We start from the raw sequence: 26,744 nt of genomic DNA on the forward strand, positions 1-26,744 counted from the left end.
GCTCCCAGGTGGCGCCGCGCCGAGCCCGCCACCTTCCCATGAGCCCCTGCGGCGGGCGCGGCGCTCCCGGTGGGCGGCGCGCGGCCGGAAGCGGAAGTGAGCGGCGCGATCATGGTGCCGCTGGGGCGGGGAGGGAGCGGCCGCCGGCGCCCGGTGAGCGGGGGGGAACCGAGGGGAACCGAATCGACCGGGGCGCAGGGGCCCGGGCGGGGCACGGGAGCGGCTCTGCGCGCGGCCGGGCCTGGCGGGGGCAGCGCCGCGCTTGGGGCGGGCCCGCGGCGCTCAGGCCGACCCGGCCCCGCCGCCACTGCCCGCCCCGGGGCTGCGCCCGCGAGCGGAGCCGGGCCCTCGCTGGCGGAGCCGCCTGACCCCCCGCCCGTCCTTGCGTTGCAGATGAGCCGTTGTGGCCGGAGCTCCCGGTAGCGCGGAGAGAGGCGCGGAGCCATGGGCGAGAACAGCCCCGAGGGCAACGTCATCTACTATGAGGTGGAGGAGGACGACCTGGCCCAGGATGACAATATGATGAGGTTTGCTGACAAAAACGGGCTGGTGTCCTCCTCCTCCGGGACGGTCTATGACAGGACAACTGTGCTCATCGAGCAGGACCACAGCGTGCTGGAGGAGGAGGAGGATGAAGGACAGTGTGGTGATCACTTGCCTTTTTTACCAGAGGGTCACGAAGAAGGATTTCACTTAATAGCAGATCATGAAGGAATGTCCCAGGGTTATGTGCAACACATTATTTCTCCAGATCAGATTCATCTAACAATAAATCCTGGGTCAACTCCCATGCCCAGGAACATCGAAGGAGCAACCCTCACTCTGCAATCTGAATGCCCAGAAACCAAGCTCAAGGAAGTGAGTAGCGAAGTGTGGTCTGGGATTTGTGCTTCTTGTCAGTGGTTTTCACCTGGTGACCTAAAGGGTTTGAAAAGGTGTTTTTCCAGAGCTGTTTGCCTGGGGACAGGCAGAGTTCTGCTTGTTCTCCAAGGTTTTTGTGTAGTGGAGTGAATTGCCCTCCACTGAATCTGCTCTATGTGCTGGGCAGAACCGTGTCCCAGCAGAGCTGCCAAGACTGTCCGTTTTCCCTCTGACTCCACCTGGGAACCTGCCAGGAGGCACCACCGTGTGACACTGGATGGCAGGAGGGTGTGGCACTGACACAAGTCAGTGGTGTGATTTTAGTGATCTTCTGGTTGGGTCATTGTTTTGTGGGTTCAGAGGTAACTGAAATACTCTGAGCTCTGTTACTCTGGGGTTGGCCACGTTCTCCAGAGAAGCACATCCAGGTCACAGTTAAGGACCAGGCCATTGGTGGGAGCTGGAGTACCAAACTTGATATGCCAAACTTTAAATTGCTTGTAGTTTTGTCACTCACTGGGAAACAGAGAGAAGAATAAGGGAAGCTTTAAGCTGCCATCTGTTGTATTTTGAAAGTTCGGGTCAGCTTACACAGTTAAAATGGAGTTTACTCTTAATTCTGTTTTTCTGATGAATTTTCCCTGCACACACAGTGGTGAGGGCTTCTCCTGGGGTTCTTGCATAGCAAAGTTGACTGTGACACCAGCATAGGGACAGCTTTGTGCTCCTTTTTTGGCCCTTCTGAGTTAGGCAAGGGCCGATGTGTCCAAATATTTGTGCCACTGTCAGTGATAGCAGCATTGTGTAACCAACACTGAGAGTGAGAGAGCTGCAGCACCGAGCCCTGGCTGTGCCCACTGAGCCCTGGCTGTGCCCACTGAGCCCTGGCTGTGCCCACTGAGCCCTGGCTGTGCCCACTGAGCCCTGGCTGTGCCCACTGAGTGATTCCCATCAGCCTGGAGCCACCATTACTGTGGTGAGGAAATGGGGCTGGCCAGGGTCAGCTCTGCAGCTGGGGAACTTGTGGACTGAGGCATGTTCAGCAAGCCCATTTGAGTCTCCTTTTGTCAGTTATCCATGTCAGCAGCTGCTGCAGCTGCTCAAGTGTTTCACTTTCTCTGTCTGTCATGTCGGTACTTTCTCTCCTCTCTGTGGAACCCAGAGCAGGGGGGGTGGCAGCTAAACAGGGTCAATGGCTGCATGTGCAATTAAATTGACTTCTTTTTGTTTTATTGTACATCTCTCACTGTAATTCTGTTGCTAAGAACAGATGTGATTACAGTTTTGTATGTCAAATTCATTAACTCTTTTTCAATGACGACACAGAAAAATCAGCCATTTAGGGGGAATGTTGTAAGCTCGGGAGGAGTTAAAGGCAAACTAAGCAGTTAATGTAGACTTTGGTCAAGGGTGTCAGGTTCCCCTAGTACTTTTGGGTATTGCACAAGTTCCTGTTTCTGAGGTAAATGCTGGATTATGGCTCTTCAGCGTCCCCTGTGCCCCTGGCAGAGGCAGCAGCTCACTGTCCCTGGCCAAAAGCTGCAGCCTTTGGCCTTGAAGCACCTGGTCCCTGTCTTGCTGTCCGGGGCTTGGCCTGTGCTGCCTTGTTTGTTTGCTGTTGTGCCTGGGTGCTGAGACAGCCTGGAGCTCTTGCTGCTGCACCTGCAAGGCTTTCAAACCAGTCTCTGATGATTTTGGATGTATAATAAGTGCTTATTTGATGTGCTACTGTGAGAAGAGAATTAAATGCTTCACGTGCTTCACAGAAAGGTTTGTTTTGCTCAGAATGTGGTGGTGCTGTTGCTGCTGCCTGTGGTGTGCTCGGGGGGGGGGGTTGTGAAATGAAGGTTTGGCCCTTGAGGAGGTGGAGCACTGCAAGGCCTTTGTCAGAGTTCAGGCCATGAAACTGTCTTCCTGTACATATGGGCATTGACAGCTGGGAACCAAACCCTTAATCTGTAACTAATATTCCTCATTTCCTTCTAGACCTAACTGTAAACACCTAGGAAGCTTAACAGACCTCTCTCTTGATTTTCAGTTCCTGCCTTTGTCAGATCCCTTTTGTACCATGGCAAGTACTGTGGACGATGTCCTGTAAAGTGTTAATTTCCAGCTGCCTTAAAGTTTTAACAGGGAACATTTCCATCAGTACTGATACAGAAATTGTACTGGATCTGGTGATCCCTGGGGAGGATAATGTACCCCTCCTCATCCAGTACCACGTGCTTTCTGACCTTGTCGTGTTACTGGTCTGGGCTCCTGTGTTGTGGCTGACTCAGCAAAGCCAAACTTCCTAATTGTCTTGTAACTGTGCTGTAGTGCTTGGGCATTTATGGGTAACTTCTTTCTGATTTAAACTATAAATTAAGGGCCAGTTGCTTTACAATGAAATTGTTGTTTCCTTCTCTGGTGCATCTAAAGGTGCTGAGTGACCAGATAAAAACGCAAAGGGATAAATTCCCCACTTCCCCTGGCAGGCAGGAGCTCAGCCATGCCCAGGACAGCAGGCTCTGGCATGCCTAACGGAGACTCAGGAGCACAAAATGTCCCTCCTTCCCTCTCCTTCCCCAGCTCCATGTACTGAGCATGACATCACGTGGTCTGGGATATTCCTGGAACAGTTGGGGTCAGCTGTCCCGGCTGTGTCCCCTCCTCACTCCCTGTGCACCCCTAGCCCCTTGCTGGCAGGGCAGAATGAGAAGCACTAAAAAAAAAAATCCATCTCTGTGTTATCAGCCCTGTGTTCAGCACAAATCCAGAACATGCCCCATACTATGAAGAAAATTAACTCCACCCCAGCCAAACACAGCACATTACAGTATTTCTGTGCCTTGTGTAATGGTCCTTTGTATGTCCCACCTGCTTTAACATTCTCCAAATATGAAGGTTTTATTGAGGGAAGGTTAAGGTGGATACCAGCCTGTTGTAGGAGCAACAAGAGACCACAGATTGAGGTACATGAAAGATTGCTCAGCTTTTATAGAGTTTTCTTAAAGGGGTCCTGCTAGCAGTTTTGTCCCCTACAAAACCACTCGGAAATAACTGGGAAACTATTCCTCTTTATCTTTGGAGAGTTGTCTAGAACCCAAATTATGCCTAGTGCGACTTGCTAAGTCCTTTCTTGGGCTCCTCAATCACTTTTAGATGTTGAGGTTTCTGAATTGCAACAGTCAAATTGGTCTGATAGTCAATGGTGAGGATAAATTTATTCAGGCAGATCAGGTGACATATTCCTTCTGCTTCACAAGAGAGGATGAACTTTCATTAGGTGTTACCACTTGCACGCTGGAAGCTTCTACATGGTCCCTTGTGCCTGTTGCAGAAGGGGGAGAGGTACCAAATCTGTCCTGGGAATCTCGATGGCTGGCTGGGAAATCTATGACACCAGTCTTTGGGTGAAAAGCACCTGGTTTGATCTGGTACACTTCAGGCACTCACTCTTTCAGTGACCACAGAAAGGAAGAGCATAACTCAATGAGGTCTGGTTTTGGAATAAATTGAAGTAATAAATGGACTGGTGGTTAGACCATGAGAGATGGTGAAAACTGTGTTTCTCATTCAAGGTGCTGATGGGAATCCAGCACACAAGGCAGTGGTTTTGAGGGTTGTGACAGTGCATTTTCCCTTGTCTCCATTCTCCACAAATAAGTAGCTCTGCTAAGAACACCTGAGTGAAATTGCAGGGGCTACAGGGGGTAGTGGGCAGGTTTGATAGCCCCTGAATGTCCTTTCCAACTATTTTATCAGATTTTGAGCTAGAAACCTTTTGAATTCTGTTTTTCCTTTTTCCCCTTCTGTTAGATTCCTGTTCTGCAGGGCCAGCTGCTTTCCTGTGTGCCACTCCTTCCTCACAGAGTGCAGCAGAAACGTTGTTATCTGGGAATTAAACAGCAATAAATTTTTTTCCTGGGCTTTGGGGTCAAAATCTGGTGCGTTGTCTTTGATGTCTGACTGCAGTTCTACCCTGTCTGGGTTCGAGAAATGATTAAAAATTATTAAGCAATGCAGCGTTTTGTCCTCAGGTGAAGCGCTACCAGTGCACCTTCGAGGGCTGTCCCCGCACCTACAGCACCGCCGGCAACCTGCGCACGCACCAGAAAACCCACCGCGGGGAGTACACCTTCGTGTGCAACCAGGAGGGCTGTGGCAAGGCCTTCCTCACCTCCTACAGCCTCAAGATCCACGTTCGAGTGCACACCAAGGAGAAGCCATTCGAGTGTGACGTGCAGGGCTGTGAGAAGGCGTTCAACACACTGTACAGGTGAGAGGGGGTTCAACACTGTACAGAGGAGAGGGTGTTCAACGTGGCACAGGTGAGAGGGTGTTCAACACTGTACAGAGGAGGGGGTGTTCAACATGGTGCAGGTGAGAGGGTGTTCAACACTGTACAGAGGAGGGGTGTTCAACATGGTGCAGGTGAGAGGGTGTTCAACACTGTACAGAGGAGGGGTGTTCAACATGGTGCAGGTGAGAGGGTGTTCAACACTGTACAGAGGAGGGGTGTTCAACATGGTGCAGGTGAGAGGGTGTTCAACACTGTACAGAGGAGGGGTGTTCAACATGGTGCAGGTGAGAGGGTGTTCAACACACGGTATGGTGGGAAGGCTCTGGTGAGTTCTCTCGTAGGTGTGACTGTTGCTGTTCCGCAAGTTGCATCTACTTTGTGTTTGTGTCTAAATACAATTGTTTTGCTTCTTCCAGGTACAGGTATGAATATAAACGCTTCAAATATGGCAATGTTGTCCCAAGAGTAGGATGGCAGAACTGTGGTGGCATGCTTAGCTTCTTTATATTCCAATAGCACTGAGGATGGTGCATGAACACAAGGGATTCTCAGACTTGCTGGAGGACTTTGGAACTGATAGCAGTCACTTTCATGAGCTTGTTACCTTCTGCTCAGGATATGTTAAGCCTTTGATCCTGTCCTGTACATTTGAAGGAATGGCTTGCTTGCCTCAGGCCAGGGCTGTCTCATCCTAGCAGTCCTAAGAGGGATTTTTTTGGTATGTTTTTTAGGTTGAAAGCACATCAAAGGCTTCACACAGGGAAAACATTTAACTGTGAATCAGAAGGCTGCAGCAAATACTTCACAACGCACAGTGACCTGAGGAAGCACATTCGAACACACACAGGAGAAAAGCCATTTCGGTGAGTTGCTGGGTAGCAATTCTGGCTTCTTTGGGCCAAAAGGCAGCTGTTACTGCTCTGAATGGAAAGGGGTTCTCATGAGACATGAGTGAGGGTGGCTGGCTGGCACTGGAGCATGTTTGTTCTTGAGCTCCCACAACTGCCTGTGGATGCAGAGACTGTCCTAAAAGATGAGAATAGTCAAGGTATTTTTTTAAATGTAAAATATTGTGTGCCACAATGAGCATCTTTTGCAACACATTGCTGCTCTCTGCTGTGATGCAATGTGTGTGTATACCGTGAGGAGGCCTCCTAAATGCTGACTTCATACTTGGATTTTAAAGTCCTGCTCAGAACCCTGCTCCGGTCTGTGTGGCATGCACAGCAGCTGCTGGGAGGTACTTGGTTGCTAACACAACTTAGCTTTGGGCCTGCTTTTCAGAGTCCTGGGACTATGCAAAACATGATCTAAGGTTGTAGCTAATGCATCAAAGCAGGCTGATGCTGACTCTCCTGTGATGCCTCATTCAGGTGTGAGCATGATGGCTGTGGGAAGGCTTTTGCTGCAAGCCACCACCTCAAAACACATGTTAGGACACATACTGGTAAGTCCTAAGGGTTTTATTTATTTTCTTTAATTGAGCTCATTCAGTTTATACTAACACTAATATGAATTTGTAGTTACATATAATATGGGGATGACACCAAGTGAGTGACTCGGGTGACATGGATAGGGGAGGGGATGGCATCCAGGGGGACCTTTGCAGGCTGGAGGAGTGTGCCCACGTGAACCTCACGAGTTTAAGAAGGCCAAGTGCAAACTCCTGCACCTGCGTCAGGCCAATCCAAATATTCAGTTTATGCAGTTATATTTATGCTTGGCAGGTCTTGTGTTTAATGAAGGTGTGTCAGTAATGATGCATAACAAACGTTGTGTTGTGTGTCAGTTCTCATGGTGAAATGGAAGCCTTCACCTCCAGAAATGCTGAATGCGTGAAGGTGCATTAAACATCATGTTTGTGTGAAATATGATTGCTCTCCTGGGTGCTATAAAAATGTGTGTCTGATAGGATGTCTGTAAGTCTGTTACATGTTTTTTGTGCTGCCTGTAGGGGAGAAACCCTTCTTCTGTCCCAGCAATGGTTGTGAGAAGACTTTCAGTACCCAGTACAGTCTCAAGAGTCACATGAAAGGTCATGAGAAGGGACATACCTATAATGCACTTCCCAATAACAACGTGTCTGAGGTCAGTAGCACTTCTGCCTAGTGCTTTTCAAAAGTTAGGTAGATATAAACCGTATCTTGGGGAAGACATCATTTGATCTGCAGCTTGTTCCAAAGTTATAACATTTAAGACTGGGGTTTTCAAAGGGAATTGTAAGTACTCACTTTGCCATGTGTGCCCGTGGGCAGCTGTATCCATCAGCCTGCTCTCCTTGTGCTTTGGTTGGAATCAGTACTGTGGGATAAGCGTGTGAAGCAGAACAGATACTAACTGTGAAGGTTAATTTTTTTATTTTCTATAGGCTGATTAGTTCCTGTGTTAATTTAAAATTCTAGGTTATATGACTTTTTTGAAGTAATGTGACAGAGATTTTAAGAATTCTTGAGAGCTACTAAATATCCTTTGTTTGGAAATCTTGCTCCTTTGGTTTTAGAACTGAGTCCTGGTTTCCCATATAGGTAAAAAAATTCTATGTAGGCAGAGTTGTATAGACTCTAAGAAGTAATTTAAAATGTTTCTGACATTATTCTTTTAATATGTAATTCAAATTGTTTTTTTTCTCTTTCACAGGATACAAGCCACTCACTTTGTCTGAGTGATTTAAGCCTCATATCAACAGATTCAGAATTGCGGGAGAACTCTAATCCAGTGAGTTACTGTCCTGGAGTTGCCTCATCCTCATTTGAGTTTTGCTTTTTTCCTCCAGAATGTGCAGTGCTTAGTTCAACCTGTTGTTGAAGGCTCTGCATCTGACTTTACCATAATAATGCTCTTGCTTCTTGATAACTGTTCACTGGGCTTAAGTTTTACATAGGGGAAAATTAAATGCCCGTCATTTTGTGGGAGCGGGGTGCAGCTCTTGTATATGTACTGTTCCTTGAGCAGTGTGGGTGACTAGAACTGCATAGTCCAGGATGCAATCTAAGTTGAGCTACTCTTTTCCTGCTCCAGAAAAGGTTCTGCAAGCAGCCAAGAACAAATTAATGTCTGTTTTTGACCGAGTACTACAAGAAATAAGGGTTAAACTAAGTGTGGATGCAGAGGAATATATTTTACTTTTGAAGGGGTTAATTTATTTTTGTAAAGATTTATTCATTAGGTTGGTAAATTTGATTATGGGTAATAAAAACTAGATGTCGTTTTACAGCAGGTAAGTAAAATATGTTGCCTTACCTGAAGGTGGCTGGTTCATTGGAGAAGTGTTTCTGACATGTACACACTGCTTGACTGGAGTTTTTGCAGAGTTTATGGGAGGCCTGAGATATAACATGGTCTGATGTCTTCCTCTTTTGTGTTCTATTTGGCAGACACATGGACAGGACCTCAGCACAATCTCACCAGCAAGCATCTTTGAGTCTATGTTTCAGAGCCCAGACCACACTGCAAATCAGGATGACTCTCAGCAGACAGGTACCAGTTGTATCTGTACTGCTGTAAGAGAAAAATTTTTGACAGCTCTGCGTGCATGTACTGAATTCAGCATTTCAGACTGAAGCTTAGTGTAACTCTAAGAAGCAAAAAGAACTTTAACTTCAGTATTGAAATTTGTTAGTGTTGGGTGCACAGTGTGCACAGACTACGTGGCACTCAGTGACAGGGGAGGTGACCACCATGTCCTGCAGTGCTGGCATTGGAGCTCTCAAACTGCCACACCAGCCTGTTTTCAAGGTTCTCTCTTGACGTGGCTTCACAACCAGGCTGATACAAAGCTTCTCAGAGAGAGCTGATGAGGCTGTCAGGCCGTGTGTAGGGCTCACTGGTACCACTTGAACTGACACATACTGACAACTTTCACTGTCTAGGGTTGCTTTTGAGCAGTAGTCTGAAGATGGGAACATGGTAATGCATTATTTGGCAAAAATCCATCAATTAGCTGATAAGTTCATTGAAAAAGCTGTTTATTCAGACCTTATGAGAACTGATGTATTTGTATTTTTCCTCTTTCTTTCCTGGCAGCTGCCTTGATTGAAGGGTTTAACGGCGACACGGACTCGGTTGCTGCGGTCCCGCCCCCGGCAGGAGACGCGGCGTCGTTGTCCCTCCCCCTGGTCCTGCAGCTCGGCCTCTCCGAGCCCGCGCACTCAGCACTGCAAGCCTCAGCAGCGCCTGCTGCTCCCTCCTCCATAGCACCCAGCTCACAGCCTGCATTTGGGAATCCTGCAACTGTTTTACAGTCCCCAGAAGTGCCTGTTCCTCACAGCACACAGTTTGCAGCCAGTCACCAAGACTTCCTGCAGCACACCCAGCCGCCGCAGCCCATCGTACAGGGACTGTCAGTGGTTGCTGGGGCTCCTGCCCCGACAGCCCCGAGTGCTGAGCCCCTGCCAGCTGTGGTTCAGACTGTGCCTGTGGGTGCCAACCCCGTTCTGACCAGTAACCCCACTATCACCATTACTCCTTCTCCGAGCACCGCCATTCTGCAGTCTAGCATTGTCATGGGAGAGCAGAACTTACAATGGATCCTGAACGGTGCCACTGGTTCCCCACAAAGCCAAGAACAAATGGTCAGTACATCCAGCACAGCTTTGGAACAGCTGGAACCATCCCTCCTAGAGCCCTTGCTTTTGAAAAGGGAGGAGGTCAAACCTGTAACTCTAAGATAAACCCCAGGATGCAGTGTTGTATAATGCTTGTCATGTTAACGTGTAGAAACATGTCACCAGTGCAGCCCCTGGAACAGACAGAGAAACAAATAGAGCACAGAGAAACCCAGGGTGCAGAAAAATCTTTCTTGTTTCTTTCCCCCAGTATTGGGCTTCTGCTTGCAGGTATCAGCTTGGTTTATCCAGGACAGGGCAACACCCAACCTGAGGATGTATGGGAGACTTAATCAGTTACTTTTGACACATAAAAACGCAAAAGACTGTAAAGGTTGTCTTTAGGCATTTTGTAATCTCTGTCTTTGCCTAATTTACCCTGATAAAGATAATGAAATATTTTTTTTGAAAAGAGAATGTTTCTGGTTCTCCAGTCACTCTGGATAGCTGAGACTTCAAGGGTTTTGTCTTTGACAATACTGGTGTCACTTCAGGCTCTCAGGTGCAGGTGGACTCAAGTGGCTGCAAGTACAGCAGCGTTTAAGAATTCAGTCAGTCAGTTGTCAAAACTCACAAGCTGCGTTAGCAAGCACATAGCACAGGGGATGTTACTCCCCAGCTTTAGGATCACTGAAACAGTACTTTGGGATAGCCAGAACCTAGTCCAGTTCTCCTGTGTGTTCTCTTTGGAATATGTGTATAGCTGTTTAGAATTTGATCAATAGAAATTTGATTGGAGTCGATTCACAGATTTTTCTTGTTTTTCTTTTTTTTCCCTTAAAGCCACAAGTTCCAAAAGTAGTAGAAAAGGTGTTTTTTACCACTGCATTACCAGTAGCTGGCAACACAGGTAAGCATGACACTGAGGTAATTTAACAAAGCTGCTTTGTCTCCCTGCTGTGAAAGTCTGTAGTTCCATTGTGTTTTGTCTTTGTTTCACGTTCAGGAAACCCTGTTCAGCAGATTGGTCTCAGCGTTCCTGTCATTATTATAAAGCAGGAGGAGGCCTGCCAGTGCCAGTGTGCCTGCCGAGACTCTGCCAAGGACAAAGCCACTGCCACTGTTAAGAAGGAATGTTCCTCACCTGATTCAAAAGCTTTGGAGCAGCCAGCACCCCAGCTGCAGCCTCAGACCTTTCCTTCCTCCTCCGCTCCTCCTTCCTGTGGGCAGAGCAGTCAGATAGTTAACCCTTCAGACTCCCAGACTGAAACATTAAGTGCCATGGATGTATCGGACTTCCTGTCCCTCCAAAGCCCTGAAACCCCATCTAATATAATTCCAATTGAAGCACTACTACAGGGTGAGGAAGAAATTGGTTTGAATAGCAGCTTCTCTAAGTGAAGATGTTCCAGATTTTCCTTTGCACCTGGAGGATAAAACCCTTCTCCTTAGAAGCAGAAACTGAAGGATTGATTCTTATTCCTTCCTCGCTGGAAGTTTTGTGGCTTATTTCTGCTTCACAGGTGGCATCTTAGTCACATCCCAGGTACATCCACCTTCGAGATTCTATCTAAGAAAAAAAAGGTAAAAAAAAAGAAAAAGAAAGAAAAATCTAAGTTATATATGAACTATTTTGGCTGCACTGTCTGTCACTTTTGCTTGTCATATGTGAACACAGAAGATTACTCGTGTGCAAAAACATTTTAAAAAGGAAAAGGGGGGTTAGTTTGTCTCCAATTGCACATCACTTATGTTTGGGATTAAGGTACTGGCAGCAAGTGGGTCTTTGTTACAACCTCTTGGGTCTATAATTTTCTCCTGTCTCTGATGTCTATACTAACCATGCACTAAAGGGGAGCCCAGGAAAGGAGACTGCTGGGGGAGGAAATGGCATTGCTGTGGGAGAGGATTTATCTGCAATGTGATTGGAATGCAATTGTCACATCCCTGATGGGGAGCTGGTGCCTGGGTTTGCTGTACTAATGCTGTTACTAAAGCCTGCAGGAACTTCAGGGGAGTTTATTTTGGCAGGGCACAAGTACCTTGTTCCCCTGTTAGATCTGTTCATTTAATCCATTAGGACTCCAGTGTGTTCAGACACCGTGTCACACACGGCAGTGCAGTCAGAGCTGCTGCTGCCTCAGCTCCAGAGTCTGTTTCCTGTGCCTGTCTTCGAAGGGTGCAGTGAGTCCCAGGTGTGGTCAGGTTGGTGCCTGCTGCTCTTTTGATTTCTTTGGCTCTGTTCAGCAACAAGTCATCATCCCAACCCCAGGACTGTTGAATCAGAAGCACGGTGCCTTTGCTGGTTACTCTCATATTTTGTGAAGAACAACTCTAGGAAAATTTTCAGAAAGATTCAACATAAATTAGTTTTTAATTCAGTGAGTCTGTCCTCCAGCTGTCCATAAATGCTTCCTTTTTTTCTGGTGAGCTATATAATTTCTGCCTGACTCTGTCTCCAGCCTACTGCAATGCCAGCTTTTTCTGCAACGGGGCTATTTCTTGACTAAAAGATGTTACACAACAGAGTAGTTTTTCATATCAAACTGAGAGTCTATATTCTAACCTACTCAGGGTAAATCAAATCCAAACCCCCCCTTCCACCAAAAAGCCTGTAATGTTGCAATAAATGCAGTCTCATTCTAAATGGTTTATTTATGCTGCATTATTTTAAAAGATGTAATTTTATAGTGTTTCATCCATCTTTCTGGCTTTGGCTGTCAGTCTTCTTGTGTTAAAGGAAAGAATATTAAATAGGTTTTATTCAGTTTACAGTGTTGTTGTTAGTGAGATACAAAGATAATGACTGTAAGCCAATTAGTGGGGAGTGTCCCTGCACTCAACTTAGGAATGCAAACTGTAGTGGATAGAGATGTTTCACTCTTTGTGTTTGATCAGAGCTGCTCTCTGTGCCTGTGTGGGAGAACCCTGTGAGTGCTGCTGGGTGATCAGCAGGTGTTTAACTCCTCTGTGTAGCCTGAGGACAGCACTGTCACCGCTGAGGTGGGACAGTGGCTTCAGCACATCCCTTGGGAATGTGCTGCCCCAGCATGGGTGGAAAGGGGCTGAAGGGAACTTTCCCCTCTTGGACAACTTGCTTCCAGTCCAGTGCAGAGGGGTAAAGCCACGTCCTGTGAGGGTGAGCAGCTGTGCCAGGAGTGCTTCGTGTGGCTGTGCTAGGGCAGAGCTCGGTGCTGGCAATCGCAGGGACAAACTCGGGGGCACCAGATGCACTGGTGGTGTTTCCTCTGGAGGTGTGGCAGTGCTCTGCAGGGCTCTCACTCTGGGTCCTGCAGCAACAAGGGTTTTATCCATGAAACACAGGTTAACAAAGCATTTTGTGTTTTGTTCCTGTAATGGCAATCTCTGGAGGGCAGCAAGGCATAGGCCCCTTTGCTTTTCTCCTTCGTTTTGTGCTGCAGTTGGGTTGCAGGTACCAAGAACTGCTTTGAACACAAAAAAAAAACAGTCCCAAGCCTGCATGGCTGGGACTTTCCTCGCAGGGATGAGTCTCCTGCCAGCTCTCGTGCACAGAGCTCCACTTGGAAGGGGGGTGAGGAGCGCCTGAAGCTGTGTAGGGGTCCTGGTGCCCCTCACTGTGGCCTCATGCCTCTCCTTTGGCATAGTGCAGCAGTGGTGTTCGAAGATGAGTGGGTATGGGATGAGTGTGCCTGTGGGAGACTGCTGATGCGGGAGTGTGGAGATTCCCCTGGAGTTGTGGGGTTTTCTCTGATGGGGACAAGTGTCCCAGATGTGGCCTGCACTGTGACAGCTGGCGGATTTAGCAACCTCTTCTGAGCCTTTGCAGCCTTCAGGGTGGCGTTTTTACTTTTGCTACTTGTGACTTAGTCCACTAAAACACTCTTGGTTGGACCAGAGAGCATCTTCAGGAACTCTTTTGTGACAGAAATGAGTAGAAGAAACTACCAAAGTCTCTGAACTGGGAAACTCCATGTGGAGCTGCAGAGATGGGCAGCAGTTTCTGGGGTCAGTGTCTGCTGTTTGTCTTCACAGCTACTGTTTTCTTTTGGTATGTTCCAGGAAAAGCACTGTGTCCTGCTGACTCTTTGGTGCATTGGGTTTGCCACTGCCCTCTTTTAGGTGCACCAGGCAGGCTGTAATTCAGGTGGAACTGGTTAGAGATTGTACTGAGGCAGGAGCGTGCGATTCTGTGAGTGCACGGGTTGTGCACCCACCCAGCTGTGTTGTACAGGTGTGTGCTTTTGTTGTTTCTCATTGGTCTGCTTTCCAGAGTGTTGGTGTGGTGTGTGTCTGAGATGTTTTCACATTTGCATTATCCCCAGTGCTGTGTGATCAGACGTTATGCTCCGGGGCGTTGGTGTTGTGCTGGGATGGGAGGAGATCCAAGGGCAGCTGCAGCAAAGCCCTGAGATTCCACAAGGCCAGAAAATTTCATGTCTTCCCCTTTCTGCCCCAGCATGTAGCATATTCACAATAACATGGTTAATAAAGGGGAAAGTTTCTGCCCTTGCAGATTTGGTGAGATGTTGGATTCCAAGAAAGGGGCATGTCTCATTAATAAGCCAGAGCCTCCCGGAACAGCGTGCCCTCTGCAAAATCTGCATGAACCCCTTCAACTGTCAGTCAGAGAGCAAAACTGCACTGCTCTGGGTCACCTGTGTTAAAGGTTTTTGCTGGTTTGTGCTAGTGGGGATTTACTTGGTCACACACAATTTCTAGGTGGGTGCAGAAGCTTAAACATGTAGAGGGGGTCAAGTTACCAGCGTTGGTAGCTCTGATAGCCAAGCAGGAACTTGGGTGAGCAGACTTGGTGTGCATCTGAAAGCTGGAGAAGCTGCTTTTCATGCTTGTAGGTGGTGGAGAGATGGAAAATCAGCACTGATTGAATGCTGGTACTGAATTACATTGAACAAAGTACGAGTTGGGCACTTGTGTAAGGCTGAGTGTGCCCAGGAAGACTAGTTCGCAGAACCTCATACTGGTATCTAAAATGCACTTTAGGTTATTTTATCTTTAACCCAATTGCTGCAATTTCTTTTGTATATACTTTCACAAAGTTTATTTTTTGCTCTGAGTAAAAGTTAACAGGGGTGTGCAAAGATGAGCACTTAACTTGGTGCAATACCTGTAGCTAAAGATTCTTGTCCCATGTGGTCCGTGTGTGTCTGTCTGACAGAACAGGTGTGGTTGGTGCCGTGCTGCCCTTCCCCCATGCTCCAGACAAATTATGCATCGTTAGTAAACGTCCAATCTATGCAAATACCCCACTGAGAGCACTGTGCTTCATCAGCCTTTTCTCTCACGCTTTCTGGGGGCTGCTTGTCACTCCTGTTGGACACACTGTGTCCCTCACTGTGTGTCCTTCCTCCCCTGTCCTCGGTTTGCCACCCACGTGGGAACACAAGTGACAAGCTGCTCTCAAACAGGCATGTTGCACCTTTGAAATTTGTCTTCAAGATGGTTTCTGATGTCCTGTTACTGCCTTATTGCTGGGGGTGGCATGGCCACAGCCATCCACAACATTGTCCTTGACCTGCAGCAGTGCTGTGAGCTGTTCACAGCACTCCTGCTCCAGGATAGCCCGGGCTGGGAGCCAGAGCCAGCGACCAGCCCGTCCGTGTGGAGCGTGGGGGAGGCTGAGCTGAGGGTGGTTGTCCTCAGGTGATTGGGGATGAGCAGCTGTCCCTGGCTTGGTTCCTGAGTTGAGGCAGCCAGGGCAGTGGGGCAGAGCAGACGGGACCTGGTGTCGCATTCTCGCCTCTGCTTCTGGCCGGGAGACACCGGGCAAGGCACGGAACCTGCCTGTGAAATGAGGACAGGGGAGTTGTCTCTGTGAAATGATTTGAGATCTGTGGGTGAAAACTTCTTGGCATGAGTGATCTGAGCTAGCTGGGCAGAACTGCTGGAGTCAGTTTGGACTGTAAGACAAAGAAGAAGAGCATGTCTTTAATAAACCCTATAAATTTCTGACTGCAGAGTTTTTAATTGTACACTACTTTTTCCGTAACATATTTTGGAAGCAATGTCAAGTTTTTATAAATGTTATCTGTAGTCGATACTCATGGACAGGGCTGAACTTTTAACTTTTTTGTGTCTTGTCTTGGGTTCTATCACATGTTCTAGAAGTTGGATTCTGTGTCTGCACTGAGAAATGCAAATTAAACTGGATATTTATGTAGTAGTGTACATAGTCTGAGTGTGTGTGTTCTTGGAACTAGTTGAAAACCCCACCCTGTGCTGTGGTGGTGTGCAAGCTGGCCAAAATTTGGTTCATTATGCAGTGTACACTTTCTCAAATAAATGCAGTTTCTACTTTTTCTGAAAATTTTGAGATTTTTTTTTTCACATAACTTTTTTCAGCAGACTTGAGGGTGTGTTTGCAGTGCTGTAGTTGCAGTTGCTGGTGTTCCTGGTTTGTGACTCTTGTCCTCCCACTGCTCAGGCTGACCCTGCTTTGTTCTGCCTCCCCTGACCCAGTGCTGGCAAAACCCAGCCTGGTTCCACCCCGGGGCCTTGGAGGTGGCTGAACTAAACCCCAGTTTCTCAAGAATGTGTGTAATGTAATAAAGGAATTTATTTAACTCTGAAACATGGGAACAAACGTGCTTACATTGAGCAATGTGAAGATGTTAGTTACAGGTACAGTACTTCCAAAGGAAGAGCATCTCCAAAACCCAAAAAAGAGTAAATATGAATTTGTATTTTTTGAAGAATGTGAAATAATGGTGTTTGCTTAATTGCTCATTTTGTATGAAGTTAATATTGTACTTTGAAATATCTGCAAAGAAGTGGAAATTAACCTTTTTGGAATTGAAAGCAATATTAATACTAATGGAATCCTAATTAAATGCTTATTTAAATACTGTGTTATAATAGTTTTTCCTGAGAGTATTCTGTGGGAGATGAGTGTGAGCATCCTGCCCTGCCCCCTTTGGAAGACATGGGGGATGTGGAATTCCAACCCTAAAAGGCAGCATTTGCCTTTACAGCCTCCTCCCTCTCCCAGCACTGGCCTTCACCAGCCTCCCCCTCTCCGGTGCCCCGGGGTGCGGGTGGCAGTTGGGTCCCACCCCACCCTTCAGCCTGGTCCCCGGAGCTGGTTCCTCCTCAGGTCCTGCTTCTCTGGCTCCAGGACGTCGCTGTCGGCAGGGACCGAACAGCTGCCACCGACCAGCACAGGGTTTGTGCCTCTGCAGCCCCTCGAGCTGGGCTCCGGCCGGTCCCGAGCGCGGGCACACACATACAGACCAGGCCCGTCCCGCCTTATTTCAGAGCGTACATTTAATGAGGCACCAGCAAAGCGACACCGACCGAGCTCCAAGGCTGCGGCGGTGCCGCCGTTACCAGTCCCTGGGCTCCCCCGGCACCGCCCGGGCACTCCCGGAGCCCCAGGCCGAGCAGAGCCCTCGGTCCCTCGGCGAGGCCTCGATCTCCCGGGGCTCTTCAGGGCCCTGCGGCCCCCGGGCCCGGGCCCAGCGCCGCCCGCAGCGCGGTCATCGCCGCCGTCAGCTCCTCGCAGGCGGCGATGCGGGACCGCAGCTGCCGCTGCCGCAGCTCCAGCAGCTCCCGCAGCCTCCGCGGCTCCTCCGGAACCTGCGGGGGAACACGGCGGGGGACGGCGGTCACGGCACCCCGGCCCCCGCTCTGCCCCGGTCCCCCCGGCGCTCCCCCGTCACCCCGGTCCCCTCCGCACCCGCCGCTCTCCCGCCGCCTCCGCCCCGCCCGCGCGCGGCTCCCGCTGCCCGCCGGTGGCCATGGGAGCGCCGGGCCCGCCCCGCCCCGGCTCTTGCGTTGTCTCCCGGCGCCGCGCTCGGAAGTGCCCGCATGGCGCGGGCGGCGCGGGCTCTGGCGCGGGCGGCGGAGGGAGCGGCGGGGCCGGGGCTGGGCCGGGCTCGCCTGGTGCCGCTGCCGCCCGGCGGCGCGGCCGGGCCCGACCCGCACGGTGCGCGCGGGGAATCGGCCGAGGGAGGCGGCGGGGAGCGGGGGGAGCGGGGGAGGCCGGGCCGAGCTGGGCCGGGCCGGGCCGGGGGAGCGGAGGCCCCGCGCGGTGGCGGAGGGTGCCGGGTCGCTCCGCTGACCCCCCGGTGTCGCGCAGGCTGGAGGGAGGCGGTGGCGGCCGCGGCCGGCGCGCTGCAGGCGGGCGGGCTGGTGGCGGTGCCCACGGACACGGTGTACGGCGTGGCCTGCCTGGCCCAGGACTCGGCCGCCGTGCGCAGCATCTACAGCCTGAAGGGGCGGAACGGCGCGAAGCCGCTCGCCATCTGCCTCGGGGACGTGGAGCGGCTCTACAGGTGCGCGGGGCCCGCGGGGTCCGCAGCCCCCGGTCGGTGCCGAGCCCCGTCCGCAGGGTAGCGCTGCCCCGAGAGCCCGGCGGGGAGCGGCCGCCTCTGCCCGCGGAGCGCCGTGGAAGGGAGGGAAGGGCCGTGCCGGAGCTGCCCCTGACCCCGCTGCCTCTGGCCCTGCAGGTACTGCCACGTGAACGTGCCCGACGAGCTGCTGCGGGACCTGCTCCCAGGGCCGGTGACGCTGGTCCTGCAGCGTTCAGAAGAACTGAATAAAGACTTGAATCCTTTCACATCAGTAGGTCTTGGCTACAGGATGGATCTCAAGGCTTGGGGGGCAGTGGGCTGGTTTTGTTCTACCTGCTTGTACTGCTGTTCTGTTTGTCCTTACCCATCCCCAAAGCTGGCCCCTGTGCTGGTCCCACTTCCCAGGACTGATGTAGACACGGCATAACTCAGCGTTAGGGCCTGACTTAGGTCTTGTGCTATTGCTGGTTCAGCAGGTGTAAAAGTATCAATTCTCTAGAGCATCAGCTTTAAGCCAAGAGGGCTTTAGGCAGTGTGAAATTAAAACCAGTTTCTGTGTGTAAAACCCTTGTCTCCTTCCCTGCAGCTGGTTGGTGTTCGTATTCCAGACCACTCCTTCATGAGGGACCTGGCACGTGCCTGCTCGGGACCACTGGCTTTGACAAGCGCCAACATCAGCTCCCAGGGCAGCACCCTGACCGTGTCGGTGAGGCTCCTCTGCCCCTCAGGGGCGTCACTGGGGCACTTTGGCAGAGCCCCAGGCTCTCTCACAGTTGAACTCAGCTTTAGCAATAAACCAAGGGATGATCTGTTGCTATTTTTTTTTTTTTAAATGATACTCACAAAGCACTGTCAGGACTGTTACCCACAGCTCTCTTGCAGGAATTCCAGGACCTGTGGCCTCAGTTGTCCTTGATCATCGATGGAGGCCCCATAGGAGACATCTGGAGCTCAGAGTGTCGCTTGGGGTCGACTGTGGTTGACTTATCTGTGTCAGGGAAGTTCTCCATCATCCGTCCTGGCTGGTGAGCACTGCTGGGCCTTTGTCTGTGCTTCAAATGAAATGAAGCTTTTGAGTGAGGGTGGGTCATGCTTTACTTTGTTTCCCACAGCAGAAACTCTAGTAGTTTCTGCAGTTCATGTTCTGTTTGATTCTAAGTGCAGTCCCGTGTCTCACTGATCTTCCCCAGAAATGCAGTTTCATCCTCCAGACCTTTTGTTTTGACAGTTCTGGTTCTCCCCACAGTGCACTGACACCCACAGTTGAAATCCTGAGGCAGAAGTATGGCTTGGTACCGGAATCTTCCTAACCCTTGGGACTGGGAGCTGATGGAGCTGGGCACCATGTGCCTGTGCACTCAGAAGTGGGTGTTTGTGGCCTTGTTTAATAAGGTCGATGGGTTATGTCAAGGTAAATAAACAAAAGATTTAAAAAAAAAAATTAAAAAGTCCTTTTGAGCTCTTTGTGCTGCTGTACCATTCCCAAATGTCTGTTCTGTTATCCCGATTAGGCCTTGTGAATACAATGATTGGAATGTTGGACTGATGGGGTGGGGAAGGCCCTGTCTGCCCCCCCTCCCATTGCCATTCCATGTTTGTAGTTGTTGCATCTGCACTGTAAGGAAAGCAAATGTGGAATGGAGGGGTTTGGAGCTTTCAGGGTGTTACAGCTGTGATGTTCTCTGGTTGCTTTTCTCTGTTCTAAATGTGATCAAAAGCTACAACTGAGATGATACTTCCAGTGCTTCTGAAAATTCACAATATTCAGGTAACCTGGAGCTGCTCAGAACAACCTGTTCTTCCTAATGCAGAGAATGAAATGAACTCTTGGCATGATGATCTTCCTTTGTTTAAATGTGGAATTCCCTCTCTTGAGTTTGCCCTGAAACAGTGCTAAGCTGAAGTAAACAGGGAATGGATGAAAGTGCGTGCTGGTATTTATTAGTCATTGAAAAGTCATTGGGAAGCAAGGAGCAGGCAGTGTGGGGTGTGGAGCTGGGATCCTGTACTGGGATGGGACGGCTCCACCTGGGTCCCCAGTGCTGCCCATCTGGGATGGTTTTTCCCAGTGTCTGAGGCCCATGGAGGGGTTTTGTGTCATTGTTGTTCATGAGTGGCTGTCTCGGGTGCTGCTGATGGACATGTACTGCGCACAGAGCTGACCCCAAAGTCATCTTTCACACTAATTCCCTGTCTGGAGCTTCTGCTGTAAAATCCCTGAAGCACCAGGCTGGGTGAGGTGCTGTTGTCTGCAGAACATGTGCTTGAGGGGTCTCTGGGTGCTTCCACTTCTCTGCATCTCTGCTCTTACCTTTCCCAATCAGGTATTCCGTGGGCTGTAGGGTCTGAGGGGAATAAGAGGGGTCACTTCCTTTTGCCTGCAGAGGATCCTCTGCCCTGCCTGCCTGTCCCTGCAGCGTTGACAGCACGATGGGGGTGATGGTCCCCCAGATGAGGCACAGCCCTGAGGCAGAGCAGCCTTGCCTGAACGGGGCTGGCTCTGGGGTCTGCTCCAGGGTGCCTGAAGCAGCATCTCTCTGCCACAACTTGGTGTGACCTTTGTGAGCAGCCTTGGTGGGCAGAAAACTGGCCAAACATGTCAGCATCTCAGCTGGTGCTCACGGCTCATTCCCTGCTGCTCATGTTCAGTGTCCCTGCAAGTGACAGCTTTATTTGTGCCACCAGCATCGAGGATGAGCTACACATCAGGCATGGGTGAATGGGCTGGTGCCCCCATTCCCTTGCAGGAACTGCAGGCACTATAAATTTCCTCTTTCCTCTGGCTTCTGGCTGTCTGCAGGATGCTGTGCTGTCAGCGTGACGTGCTTGGCACCAGCTGAAGTGACCAGCTTGTGTGTCAGTGTCAGGGTATGTCAGCACCTCTGGAATGTGCCAGCATGGAGAAAACCTGGGCTTTGTTGCGTATTCGGGTGTTCTTGGTACTTCCCAGCCTGGGACCCTGCTGCTACACCCAGTGACTGTGAGGATGTGGTGCCAGGAGCCACAGGGCACATGGTGGTGCTGAGTCACTAGGACACAGCGAGCTGTCTGCAGGGACACAGGTGAAAATACAGCCCTGCTGGGACATGGGGATCCAGCACAGCTTCTGCTGGAGTGGGGAGGTGGCTTTGGAGATCTGGAAGGTGGAACTATAAACACCTTCATAAACAAGTTCACAGACCAGGGTGACCCTTGTGTATGCTACCCTTGTGGAAATCACATTGGCATGAGCACTCAGAGCAGGAGATACATGGCTTGCATTTTAATTAGCACTTGCTGTCCAGATAAAAATGCATCTCTAGAACCTGATTAGCAGAGCCCGTTCAAATTCTTGGAGTGATGGTTCAAACAACACCAGGCCAGTGCCTGGGCCAGGGTTGGTACCAGAGGTGAAGCTGCTCAGTGTCTGACCCTTTCCAACCCCGTTGAAGCCTTGGGGATTCTGCTGTCTGAGGAGTCCAAGAGCCCCAGCCAGGGACAGGTTTTCCTCCATCACCACAAACAGAGATCTGTGATGCCACTGCTACTGCCCTCGTCCTGCTTCCTAATACAGCAAAAACCAGACTTGGGCTAATTAGGCTGGAAACACAACATTGCAATTTGCAGCTGATTAAATCTTTCAAACAATGTTTATGTTAATCTCCTCCTGAATTATTTTCTTGTAGTGCCTTGACTAGGAGATTGTCCACTGCATGGGGAGATGCTTCCAGATGGAGCCCAGCCTGCCCTGCCAGATGCTGGGAGCTCAGAGTGAGGGTTTTCACTCGCTGTGGTTACAGCAGGAGAGATGATCTTGTCTGTCTGGGCCAGGTCTGTACCCAGAGTGGGATGCTGAGCTGCAGTTCTTGGTTTTGCTGCAGGAGTGAATCTGTGGCAGGAGAGGGCTGTGAAACACCACGTAGGAAGGCACATCCTCGGACAGCTCTTGGCTGGGGTGGTTCTGTCTCTGCTGTACCTCCCCACCAGGGCTTTGCTGTCACACAAGGAGGCTGTTGGGAAATGCTCCTTTGTGTTTATCCCTGGAAATTATAGGAACCTATTGCAAAAACCCAGTTTCCTTCTGCATGCTGCGCATGCATACCCACTTACACTGTCCTCCAGCCCTTCTTCCAGCTCCAGAGTTGGCAGAATGCCTGGCAAATTTCCACAGGATGCTGATTTAAGGAATTAGTCTGTAGAAGTGTAGATGATAGAGACAGAAGGGACCTTGAGGCCATCTGGAGAGTCTGCTTCCCCAGACAGCATCCCCTCTCCCATGTCACCCCAGGCACATTTGTCAGATTTGCTTACAGCTCCCTTTTCTGGAGGAAATTCTGCCTGGCTGCTCTTTATCTTTTTCCCATTTTCCAGTTCCTTAAAAAAATATTTATTTGGACCGGGAAATTTCAGGGATTTAAAGGCAATGTGGTCTGTGTACACCCACGTCTTCTCTGTTTATTCCCTTTTTCAGAAAGGCTGAGGTTTACCCTCCCTGGTCTTGGCACCTTGGGGGTGGCATCAGGGAGTCCCTGGGGAGGGGACTCTGGGCAGTGGGACAGGGGTGTGAGGGGTGTCACCACTGCTGGAGCTGGGAACAGCCCCTGCATGCAGGGAGGAGAGCTCCGGAGGTCGAGGGATTTTCACGGTGGAATTGTTAAATTAACTATAATTTTAATCAAATTAGATGCTCTTTTCTTGTTTTGTTTTGTTTTTAATTTCACCAGCAAATGATTCTCCATAATTATTTCTGGCTGAGCCTGCTGATTCCCTTGCTGCTGCTGCAGGACAGAGCATTTGGTTGCAGTCTGAGCTACATGCTGGGTTCCAGGAGCTGCCCTGCAGGAAAGGCACTCCTGGCCCTGGGACAGGGAAAGCACTGGATCAGTGCTTGCAATAAAACTATTAATTTTTATTGATAAGCCTGCTCTCCCTGGGGTCTGGGTTGATGCTCCCCATTAACTCTGCCCACAGCAGCTGGGAGTGTCCTGGCTGCAGCTCTGTCAGGTGTAAGTTCTTCATTATTCCATGATGCAAATTGTCATCAGCCACAGCTTGTTTGGATGAGATTTCTGGGGAACCAGAAGCTCCTAAGCCTGTGGGAGCTGCCTGCCTGACGTGAGCAGAGGAGAATTTTCAGGCTTTTCTCCTTGATGTATAGTCATATACACCAAGCTGACAGGCTTCCTGAAGTTTGGAGAGAGCACTTTTGTGCCTCCAGGTGTCTGAAGGCAAAAGAAATGGTAAGTCCACAGGGATTTGGGGTTTTAATCATGAAACATTACCTTTTAAAACCTACAGTGTGAGCAGGACAGTTGGCTTCATTATTCTGAGCATGTTTGGCCAAAATCCTGTGCCTGTTCCCAGCTGAGCATTCCCCTCTGCTGTGTGGCTGCAGTTATGGGGAGACAGGTGGTGGAGCAGTGACAGAGGTGGGACAGGGATCACTGCCAGGGCAGGACCCACCATACCTGGCTGACCTGGGAGCCCAGGGCTGGAGGAGGAGCAGCTGGTGGAGCTCTGCAGTGCCTGCCCATGGATAGCTGGGTCTGCAGTAAAACTGAGCTCAGCACCAAGCATGTTCCTGAGGGGCACTGTCAAGGTGCTGCTGGTGTTGGGACAGGCTGGTCCTGCAGCCAGCTGGGAATGCTGGCAGTGCTGGGCAGCTCAGCTGAGGTGAGGGTTTGGTGCAGAGACTGTTTGCTCTACTTGTGCTCTCCGTGGTTAACACTCTGCAAGTAACTTCTTGGCAATGACTCCAATTAGGCCAGCACATCTCCCTGTAATCTTGATCCCTGTTGTGCTGTCAGACTCAATTCAAATTTAATTTGTTGAAAGTGTATCTCGGGCAGCTTTTTTCCTTAGCACAAAACTGAGGGGAAGGTATCGTTGATGGAAAAAATAATACAAGTTTATATTCTTCTTACCTTAAGGAAGGAAAAGAGGTGCCAGAAAACTTGGCCAAATTTACATTTTAATGGGAAATGTTCTGACTGCCTGCTCTGGGAGACATAAATTGCTTTCCAGATGGGACCCTGACTTTATACCAAAGTGCAGGGAATTAAACCCAGCAGCCTCTGCTGAGATGAAAGGGATATCTGTGGATCTGCAGCCTCTTGCTGCCAGCCAGTGGTGAGGACTGGCCAGGTGCAGGTGGCAGGGCCAGGCCAATGTCCCCATCCTGCTGGGGACACAGGCTGAGTGGCTGCTGGGGCTGATGGCCCCTGGCTCCAGGGGCTGGAGGTGTCATGCTGGGGGCTGGAGGGCTGTTTGCAGAGAAAACCCATGTGTTTCAAACCCTGAAGAAACCCTGCCCCTGCCAACGTACCCCAGCCCATTTTGGGGGTGCTGATAAAGGGAGGACTGGCTCAGAGGGGTCTGTCCTCACTCCTGTGTTGTGAGGTGGCATCTCAGCAGCAGTGACTACACTGGCACAAGCATCACCTGCTGGCAGCTGCCACTCAGGCAGGAGCCCCTTGAGAGCCCGTGTTGGGGGCAGCTGTCTGGGGTGTCTCTGCCCTCTTGTCTGATTGTTCCTTGTCAGAGCAGCTCTTGCTCACAGACAGGCTCCAGCAGTGTCTCTGTGGTGCCAGCCTCGTGTCTCAGACCTCCACGCAGCCAAAAGCTGTGCCCAGGAGAAGCTGCTGTTAATTTCTTTACATCTTAAACCTCTTTGAAGATGAAAACACGGTGCAGTGCTGCATAGTCTTATCTCTGGTAGAGCCTGTCACCTGCAGCTGTTTCTGGCGTATTCACAAGCACAGCAAAGACTTGTCCCTGCTGGGACTGAGTTCCTGGACTGTGTCCTCTCCCCAGACGGTGCTTTTCCAGTTGTCAGAGCAGTTGTGTGCAGTGGATGGGATGTAAATTCAGTGTCGTATGGCAAAGGCATCACTCAGACAAGGAGACAACATGCTTATTGGGGATGCTTCCAATCCAATAAAATAAGCAAAATCATCCCTGTTAGAGGCCCAATCAGAGCAGATGTGCTGGCACTCATGAGGCTGCTTCCCTGGGGGAAACAGTGTCACTGTCTGGAAAGCAAAGCAGTGATAAATCGTAGGTGACCTTCAGTAATTTGTTGCTGTCTTGTGCACAACACTGCTGCTCCTCCGGGCCAGTCCTGGGTGTCTGCCTGGGATCACAGGAATTCCGATCTTTACCATCTTAATGGGTTTGTTGTGGGTTCGATAATGACAAAAGGCTGGGGATGCAGGGGAACACGGACGTGGAGCTGCTGGAAGCAGAGCAGAGCCAGCACCAGCAGGAGGTCCCACCAGCGCTGTGGGAAGAGCTGTTCTGGCTGCTGAGTGTGCAGGGTCCCTCGGAGGCCCCGGTGGCTCTTGTGTGCTGGGACATAGAGGTGGTTTCTTACGTTTGCAGATTGCCAGGTGTCAGCAGGGTCAGTCCTGCTTCGTGGTCTGTTGGAAGCAGCGGGACAAATGCTTCAATTGTGAATAAAGACTTATGTTTTGATTTTGGAAATCAGTGGCAATTCACAAATAATTCTGTGCTGCTACAGGTCATCCATCAGCATTGGTCTCTGCTCGTTAGGAGCCATTACAGGTTTTGTTTGGTTGTTTGTTTAATATTTGTGGTTTGTTCAGCTGTTCTCCAGGCTGGTACGGTAATGACAAATTACAGACTTGTCCATCTTTTTTCCAGACAATCTTAGAAAATGCAGATAGATGACATCATCACAGTGCCATTGAGCCAGGGTGCACCAGCAGCAGCTGAGCACACCTGGGATGAAGCAGCTCTGGGGAGCAGAGCAATTCAGGATCACTGTTGCTTCCCTGCTCTGCCCCGTCCCTTGCCCTCATTCACATCCTGGCTGTGCTGGAGTCACCTTTGCTGGGGATTCTTTCAGTGACTCATTTGTGACACTCCTGCCATGCTGTGCTGGAGAAGCATGTGCTGGGTGGTGATGGGCTGCACTGAGTGCCCTTCTGTGGCAGTTTTGGGCAGTGGAGCAGCCACAGGGGGACACAGGTGGGTCCCAAGCTGGGATGGGGTCCCTCAGGAAGTGTCTGTGAGCCTGGCACTGGAGCCATCCCAGACCCACAGATGCAGGGCTCTTTGCCAGCACCAGGCCTGTGCTCTGATGGGCAAATTACCTGTGGAATGTCTTTTTAATCCCAAGAGAAATAACTTGATTAGTAATTATTGGTGCAGAACACTTGGGGAGTCTCTGCAGAGGGTGAGGACTGCTGGTTTCACTGGAGCTGCCTGTCAGTTTTGTCATCTAATTATAGGACTGTTCCATGCCAAGATTCTGGACAGACAGAGGAAAAAACCCTCAGTGTAATTGCATTGGTCATATTTTGTAGCCACTAATGACTTGCTTTGCAATTAACATTTTCTCTGGCTGGTTGGGGAGCTGTCACAGCCTTGGCTCGTGACACAGAGCTTGATGCTTCCTGTGGCACAGCTTCCAGGGGCTGGCAGGGAAGGGGATCAGCCCCTGCCTTGCCAGCCTGCAAGCCCCACAGCACAGGAGGGAGAGCAGGGCTGGCAGTCACTGAAGTCCAGGCGAGGGAAGTGATGGTGTCCAAATCTGTGACAAGGTGCTGGGCCTGGGGCTGATGGCTCCACCTGAGCTCAGTGTGCTCATAAATCAAAATCCTGACATGAACTTTAGCAGCATCCATAAATTCTTCATTTATCATTATTAAAGATACATTGACGTTCAAAACCTGATTTATAGCTGGTAATTTAGATTGTGGATTGCCTCTGATACAGTAAATATTCCTGTCCAAAGCCCATCAGGCAGTTTTCTACTTATTA

General features: G+C 50.2%; 2 protein-coding genes across 3 annotated transcripts; both read left to right on the top strand.

Moving 5' to 3' along the window:
- The first annotated feature begins 47 nt into the window (after positions 1 to 47).
- Positions 48 to 16,545, top strand: MTF1 (metal regulatory transcription factor 1). Its single transcript, XM_064635046.1, has 11 exons — positions 48 to 153; positions 394 to 858; positions 4,884 to 5,122; positions 5,878 to 6,009; positions 6,520 to 6,593; positions 7,101 to 7,234; positions 7,784 to 7,861; positions 8,521 to 8,623; positions 9,170 to 9,717; positions 10,534 to 10,600; positions 10,697 to 16,545. The coding sequence occupies exons 2-11, from the start codon at positions 445 to 447 to the stop codon at positions 11,089 to 11,091; spliced, it is 2,184 nt and encodes a 727-aa protein (XP_064491116.1). The 5' UTR covers positions 48 to 153; positions 394 to 444; the 3' UTR covers positions 11,092 to 16,545.
- Positions 16,546 to 16,941: 396 nt separating this feature from the next.
- Positions 16,942 to 19,905, top strand: YRDC (yrdC N6-threonylcarbamoyltransferase domain containing). Of its 2 annotated transcripts, XM_064635050.1 has the most exons (6): positions 16,942 to 17,614; positions 17,768 to 17,963; positions 18,138 to 18,252; positions 18,568 to 18,687; positions 18,864 to 19,006; positions 19,228 to 19,905. In XM_064635050.1, the coding sequence occupies exons 1-6, from the start codon at positions 16,957 to 16,959 to the stop codon at positions 19,289 to 19,291; spliced, it is 1,296 nt and encodes a 431-aa protein (XP_064491120.1). In that variant the 5' UTR covers positions 16,942 to 16,956; the 3' UTR covers positions 19,292 to 19,905. The 2 variants fall into 2 exon arrangements, with proteins under 2 accessions (XP_064491120.1, XP_064491121.1); XM_064635051.1 differs by lacking the exon at positions 19,228 to 19,905 and having other exon boundaries at positions 18,853 to 18,966.
- The last annotated feature ends 6,839 nt before the right edge of the window (positions 19,906 to 26,744 follow it).

This window comes from Pseudopipra pipra, chromosome 24 (genome assembly GCF_036250125.1).
Source record: "Pseudopipra pipra isolate bDixPip1 chromosome 24, bDixPip1.hap1, whole genome shotgun sequence".
Taxonomy (NCBI): Eukaryota; Metazoa; Chordata; class Aves; order Passeriformes; family Pipridae; genus Pseudopipra; species Pseudopipra pipra.

Excerpts from the sequence above, each read along its gene's own strand:
- MTF1 (XM_064635046.1), top strand. The coding sequence starts at position 445 with ATGGGCGAGAACAGCCCCGAGGGCAACGTCATCTACTATGAGGTGGAG. Across the intron at positions 859-4,883 it reads CAGAAACCAAGCTCAAGGAA|GTGAAGCGCTACCAGTGCAC; the intron begins GTGAGTAGCGAA and ends TTTTGTCCTCAG. Across the intron at positions 7,235-7,783 it reads CCAATAACAACGTGTCTGAG|GATACAAGCCACTCACTTTG; the intron begins GTCAGTAGCACT and ends TCTCTTTCACAG.
- YRDC (XM_064635050.1), top strand. The coding sequence starts at position 16,957 with ATGAGGCACCAGCAAAGCGACACCGACCGAGCTCCAAGGCTGCGGCGG. Across the intron at positions 18,253-18,567 it reads ACTTGAATCCTTTCACATCA|CTGGTTGGTGTTCGTATTCC; the intron begins GTAGGTCTTGGC and ends CCTTCCCTGCAG. Across the intron at positions 18,688-18,863 it reads GCAGCACCCTGACCGTGTCG|GAATTCCAGGACCTGTGGCC; the intron begins GTGAGGCTCCTC and ends GCTCTCTTGCAG.